This window comes from Nicotiana attenuata, chromosome 2 (assembly GCF_001879085.1).
Source record: "Nicotiana attenuata strain UT chromosome 2, NIATTr2, whole genome shotgun sequence".
NCBI lineage: Eukaryota > Viridiplantae > Streptophyta > Magnoliopsida > Solanales > Solanaceae > Nicotiana > Nicotiana attenuata.
In genome coordinates this window covers 25265345-25272443 of record NC_031990.1, presented here as the reverse complement: position 1 = coordinate 25272443, position 7099 = coordinate 25265345, and the positions used below count along the sequence as shown (strand labels likewise).

The 7099-nt window shown below is 39.0% G+C and overlaps 1 protein-coding gene across 1 annotated transcript; it reads left to right on the top strand.

Annotated features, from left to right (window-relative positions):
* Positions 824 to 5092, top strand: LOC109217613 (protein GDAP2 homolog). Its single transcript, XM_019381875.1, has 3 exons — positions 824 to 973; positions 4558 to 4667; positions 4788 to 5092. Exons 1-3 carry the CDS (start codon positions 824 to 826, stop codon positions 5065 to 5067), a joined length of 540 nt encoding a protein of 179 aa, XP_019237420.1. The 3' UTR covers positions 5068 to 5092.

The window sequence follows — 7099 nt, the reverse complement described above, 5'->3', positions numbered from 1 at the left end:
ACCGGGTACCACCGTGGTGTGACGACCCAAAGGGTCATCACCTGTTTTCTTACCCATTCTGTGCTTCCGAGGCCTTGAAAACCTCATTTAGAGTCGCCTCGATTTACGTGCGCAGTCCGGGCACTTAGCCGGAAAGCTTTGAAAATTTGTGAAAAATGCTAAGTTTTGATGATAAAATGAATAAATTTGACTTTGGTCAATATTTTGGATAAACGGACCCGGACCCGTGATTTGACGGTCCCGGAGGGTCCGTAGGAAAATATGGGACTCGGACGTATGCCCGAAATCGAATTCCGAGGTCCCAAGCCCGAGAAATGAATTTTTGAGTAAAATTGTTTTCTGAAAATAATTAAGGAAATTGAAAATAAAATTTGATTAGAACGTGATGGTATCGGGCCCGTATTTTGGTTCCGGCGCCCGGTACAGGTCTTACATATGGTTTAAGCACTTTCTGTAAAGTTTGGTTGAAAACGGACGTCGTTTGACGTGTTTCGAACTCAAAATGGAAAGTTTGATGTTTTATGAAATTTGGAAGAAATTATGGATTTTGAGGCTTAATTCGATGTTTATGATGTTGTTTTGGCGATTTAATCGCACGGATAAGTCCGTAGGATATTTTTGAGGTTGTGTGTGTGTTTGGTTTGGAGCCCCGAGGGCTCGGGTGAATTTTGGATAGGCCGTGAGTGCATTTTTAACCTTTGTGAAAATCTGGCATTTCAGTTCTTGGTATTTTCGCATTTGCGAAGCAGGTCTCGCAAATGCGATATCGCAAATGCGAGCCTGGCATCGCAAATGCGAGGAAGAGTGAGTCTGCAGACCGCAAATGCGGCCATTTGGCCGTAAATGCGAAGCTGGGCTGGTCGCAAATGCGACCTTTGGCTCGCAAATGCGAAGTCCGGATTTTTGGACAGTGTTCGCAAATGCGAACATTTTCTCGCAATTCCCCCAGTTCGCATTTGGACCTCAATTTGAGGTCCGATTTCAAACCAAATCATATATTTGGGTTCGTGGGGGAATGGGTAGCCGGGTTTCGGTTCGAACCTCGAGTTTTGACCACGTGGGCCCGGGGGCAATTTTGGAATTTTTGGGAAAAACTTTGGAAAATTCATTTTTATGCATTCAAATTGATTCATTTAGTGTTTATTAATGTAATTAAGTAATTTGTGATTAGATACAAGCGAATTGGAGGCGGAATCGAGGGGTAAAGCTATAATTGAGACTTGAGTTGAATTCAAGGCATCGAGGTAAGTGTTTGGTCTAACCTTAGCTTAAGGGATTAAGAGTTGTGTCCTATTTGCTATTTGTTTCTTGTTGAGTACGACGTATAGGCATGGTGATGAGTATATATACGTTGGTGTCAAGCATGACCGTGAGTCTTATATCGTGATTTTCATGACTTCGTTGTATTATTCATGCCTTGGTGAGTATTTCTATTTGTTGTGTAAAGTTGTGGAAAGGATTGTGACTTATGAACATTGAGGAGCGATGGCTCCAGTTGTAGAACGAATTGTGAAAGTATAAGTGACAGTTGAACCTCTAGAGCATTGGCTCGAGTTGTGAAGTGAACTGTGAAGTAAAAGTGAGTAAGAGAAGAGATCATTACGTTGCTCCCTTGCCGGGCTATTGTTGAGTTGTGGTCCCCTTGCATTGTGTTCTTAATTGATGTTTCGGATGCTTAGGTTGATGATTCTTTATGTTGGGTAGGGATTTTGGTTATAGCTGAGGTAGTTAGGTGTCGGAATAAGTTTGGTTATAGCGGAGGTAGTTAGGTCTTATAACAAGTTCGATTATAGCTGAGGTAGTTAGATGTTGGAATAAGTTGAGTTATGGTTGGGGTAGTTAGATGTTGGAACAAGTTGAGTTATAATTGAGGTAGTTAGACGTTGGAATAAGTTTGGTTATAGCTGTTTCTTCCTTGCCAGGTCATATTTTCTTATGCTGTCGAATCCCTCGCCGAGTTAGTGTAGACCTTATTGATTCCTTGTCGGGACTCTTATTATAATTGTAAATATTATATATGGATCGGGTTGCACGCCGCAACAATATTATATATGGATCGGGTTGCACGCCGCAACAAAATTATATATGGATCGGGTTGGCACGCCGCAACAATATTATATATGGAGCGGGTGGTACGCCTACCACAAGATATAATAAAATAGGAGCGGGTGGTACGCCTAATAAAATGGGAGCGGGTGGTATGCCTACCACAAGATATAATGATATGGGAGCGGGTGGTACGCCTACCACAAGATGTGAAAAGAAAGTGAAATCTGCCTTGTTTTCCTTACTCTTGTTAGGGGTTGGATTTTGATTCCTTTATAGTTATTTGATATTCTATTTTTACCTGTTATTCCCCGGAGCATGTTTCCCCCTCCCATCTCTACTTGCTTATTTCTGCTTTACTTTCCGCTGTATATCATATAACTGCACAGGTTTATTTGATAGTCTGGTCCTAGCCTCGTCACTACTTCGCCGAGGTTAGGCTAGGCACTTACCAGCACATGGGGTCGGTTGTGCTGATACTACACTCTGCACTCTTTTGTGCAGACCCCAGTGTTGTAGACTTCGGACCGCGGTGTGATTGCTGACCCTTGTTCATCAGGTGACCCGAGGTAGCCCTGCAAACGTCCGTAGGCCTTGGCGTCTCCTTCTATTTACTTTCCTGTTTCTTACATGTATTTCCAGAGACAGTGTTGTATTTAATTCTTTCAGACCTTTACTTGTAGTATTCTTAGACCGTCTGTGAAACTGTGACACCAGTTCTGGGTAGTTGAGACTCAAATAGTTGTAAAAGATATTCATGCTCAGATGGTTTATTATTTTTTTTCCGCTTATGTTATGTTCCGTTGTTCAAATGTTAATTCTTCGTATTTGTTAAAGAGAATAAAATTGGTAAAAAGGAAGATGGTTCAATAATTGGCTTGCCTAGCTCACATTAGTAGGCGCCATCACGACTCCCGAGGGTGGAAAATCCGGGTTGTGACATGTGGTGTACTCATACGATACTTCTGCACATCTTTTTGTGCAAAACCAGTACTTCGGATCGAGTTGGTTTTAAGAATTATGCTTGGTGTGGCTGGAGACTTCAAGGTAGACCTGTTGGGCGTTCGCAGGCTCCGAAGTCACCTTCTATTGCATTTATTTCCATTGTTTCCTTTTGTTCCGGAACAATGATGTATTCATTATGTATAACTACTCCTAGAAAGGCTTATGACTTGTACTGCCGGTTTTTGGATAGTAAATTGTCCAGAGTTCTCTATTTCAAAATTATTCGATGTTAGCCAATATTGTCGTTATTTCTGTTAATGTTAGGCTTACCTAGTTTTAGAGACTAGGTGCCATCACGACTCCTTCAGAGGGATTTTGGGTCGTGACAATATAATCCTCGGCACGAGGAAAGATGAAAATAGAGCAACAGCAAAAAATAAGATAATAAGAAAATGAGACGAAATGAACAACATGTAGTGATAGAAATCTAACAATATTAGAATACAAGACTAACTTGTCATAAAGCACACTCAACTAACCTACTAACCTTCTACCTTAGTCCTAAAAAACGAAGAACAAAAAAAACTTATTCAAAAGATTTTATTTTGTATTCTGTTACAAGTGTTGTTTTTATGATATGATCATTTTCATATGAGATCAGAAGATCTTTGTACAATTAATATTTTTTGTTCAAATTGTAATTAAGCATAGGAAACTAATTCCTCCTACTTAGCATGGCAGGGGAGAGGGTGGGTCCAACAGAGTTTTAATTCCTCCGACTTACCGCATAAGTTGTAGTTTGCTCTAACACCCTTAACTTTAGTAATTTTTTTTATTTTTAACACGCTCCGCTCGACTTGATTTTTCTTCATGCTCAACTTTTCGAGGAGTAGTCTCAAAAAAATATTCTAAACAAATTATTCTCGCACGTGTGATAGCTATTTCATGTGTATTCTTAATGGGGATATACAATTTAAATCAGTAATTTTGGTTTTTAGATGAAGGTATTAAAACGCACAACAATAGCTTTGAATTTGCGTTAAAATAATTAAATATTGATAAAATGCATAAATAAACACTAAAACTTAGCCTAATTATCAGTTTAACATTTTTTTTTTGTGAAATTTTTTTTCCAGTGATCTCCACCAGACAAAGTTATTTACAAATTTTATATCCCTACCATAATCTATAAGTTACTCTATCTAGCTCAACACCAAAATTGTATCATCCTTGCGCATCCCTACTAGGTAGGTCTGCCCTATTAGAACCTAGTCATTTTCCTATCTATACAAATGATTGATCCACTCTATTTCTTTCCTATTTTTTCTGTTATCTACTATAAGTTGCAGCCTATACTTACTATCCTCTTTAATGCTCTTCCACATCTTTGTTGGCATTGACACTTTATGATTCCATAAAGCTTCATTCCTTGCTAGCCATATTCCATACATTGTTGCTGTGATGATTGAGGTCACAAAACCTCTGCAGATTCTCCTTTTTATACATCTTCCTATTCTCCTCCAAATGCTCTGCATATCTGGTTGGTTTAGTTTTATTCTCATCCAGTTGCATAGTTCATCAATGCATCTTCTGGAAAACTGGCAGTCAAAATACAAATGTTGTACTGTTTCATCTTGCATTCCAACTACATCATCGGATACAGAGATTTATAAAAGGTATTCTTATGACATCGATTCTCTAGTAGAATATGGAGGGAAAGAGTTCTGTCAGTTTCTATTTATTTGGGAAGTCCAACCATCCACCTCTTGAGCGTTATATGCAACTTTATTCTGCAGATTGCTTCCGCTCTACTTTCCTCGGGATAAGCATGAAGAGGAAGTTGCCCTGTTAAAACTTCCTGCAGATGTTGGGGATGAGAATGGGGAGACAACTATAGATGAACGTAAAATTAGAATAAAACCGTTACCGAATGCAAAAAAATCCAGTCCAAGGGTTCCGCAGGCCTCTGTTGATCTTTCCGTCAGTAATGTTGGTTTGACCAGGTTAGTGATGAATTCTGCATCCGCTTTATATTATACATATAACAGTCACGTGGGTGATATAAGGAAGTCTTGAAGTTGGTCAAAGTTCCAAAACTGACTTCATTAGTAGACATGTTTTCTCCTGGCTCACTCCCATCATATGCAATCTGTCCCTTGTAAGCAGTCTTTGTCTCATGATCAACCAGCCTATAAAGCAGTATTTTGAAACATTTAATCTATTCCAAATCCATCGTGTTTGTGGCCATTTAGGTGATGCTCCTCTTCTCCATCGGTATCCTTCATTTACTGTGTATCTATTCATTTGCCCCTTCCAACCTTTTTGTTCAAAGCCCGAAGCAAATACTGTTTTGATATCACATATCTTCTTCGAATACCATGCACAGTCTTGTGGTGGGTTGTACTGCCACCAATCCCTACCTTTTATGTATATGTGATTTACCCATTTGACCCATAGTGAATCACTTTTTTTCTCTATATTCCATACATAATTTGCCACTGCTGCTTCATTCCATGCCAAGCATTCTTGTATTCCTGATTCTACCTCTCTTTTTGGTCGAAAGACTAGGTCCCATGATACCAGTGGTGATTTGTTCGTGATAATTTTCCCATCCCATAAGTAATTCCTACATATAGCTACAATTTCTTTTATGACCTTTTTTGGAAGAATGAATATGGATGCCCAGTATGAGTGCAGGTGCATCAACACAATGTTCACCAATTGAGTTCTCCCTACATATGATAAGTTCCTGGACCCCCATCCTTTTATCCTTATTAGAATCTTGTCTATCAGCATTTCACAATCTACAACACTTAGTTTCTTTGGGGGTATAGGCACTCCTAGGTATTTAAATGGTAGTTTAGTTTCTTTGGGGGTATAGTCACTCCTATGTATTTAAATGGTAGTTTACCTTTTTTATATCCTGTCAGCTCATATATGTCTTCTATCTCCCTTCCATTCACATTTGCGCAGAAGATATTTGATTTATTTGCATTAACTGTCATACCATATGCATTTGAAAATGACTTGAGACCCCTTAGCATGAGCATTACTGATGCATAATCCCCTTTGCTGAATAGTATCATATCATCCGCAAAATATAAGCGTGTCAGCTTCAATCCTTTGCATTTTGTATGATAAGTAAACTCTTTCTGTTTAGCTACATACCCATGATTCTCGTAAACTATTCCATACAAATCACAAATAGTAGGGGTGAGATTGGGTCCCCTTGTTTTGGTCCTCTTTTCCTCTTTATTCTGCCATAACATCCTCCATTTAAGTTTATGTTGTAGCTGGTTGTTGTGATACATGCCACAATCCACCTTATGAACAGTCCAGGGAAGTTTAGTGCACGCATCGTTTCCTCTACAAACTTCCATTCAATAGAATCATATGCCTTTTTCAAATCCACCTTAATCAAGCAGCTTTTAGTAGTTTGTTTCCTATTATATAATCTGACCAAATCTTGACATATTAGTATGTTCTGCACTATTGTTCTTGCTTCCACAAAGGCACTTTGGTTTTGTGAGATGATGTCTGGCAGCACCATTTTCACTCTATTACACAGCATCTTTGAGATTATCTTGTACATCACATTCCAACGTGCTATGGGTCTATAATCTTCCACTATTGTAGCATGAGAAGATTTTGGTATGAGAGTGATCACTGTAGTGTTTAGAGCTTTGAGCATTTTCCCAGATTGGAAAAATTCAACACGGCTGCAGTGATTTCCTCCCCTACAATGTTCCAGCTATCCTTGAAAAATTGACTTCCATACCCATCAGGTCCTGGTGCCTTTGTCCCTTCTATATCTTATAGTGCCTATTTGACTTCCTTTTGTGAAAACTCTCTTATCAGTTGATTCCTTTGTTCTTCTAAAACAATGTGTCCTTCTTTAGCTATGTGGCTTGCCACATGATCTCTGTTTTGCTTGTCAGTGCCCAATAAGATTGTATAAAATTCCTTAAAGGCATCAGCTACTGCATCTGTTGATTGGACTGTTTCTCCTTGCATGTTCTGGATTATGAATATTCTGCTTGCTGCTCTATTTGCCTTGATCACCGAGTGGAAGTAGTTTGTATTCATATCTCTATATTTAAGCCATTGC

Bases quoted from the DNA above. Each gene is read 5' to 3' on its own strand.
- LOC109217613 (XM_019381875.1), top strand. From the start codon at position 824: ATGCGGCCATTTGGCCGTAAATGCGAAGCTGGGCTGGTCGCAAATGCG. The intron at 974-4,557 runs GTCCGATTTCAA...ATTCTCATCCAG, and splicing joins CATTTGGACCTCAATTTGAG to TTGCATAGTTCATCAATGCA. The intron at 4,668-4,787 runs GTATTCTTATGA...TTTATTCTGCAG, and splicing joins GATACAGAGATTTATAAAAG to ATTGCTTCCGCTCTACTTTC.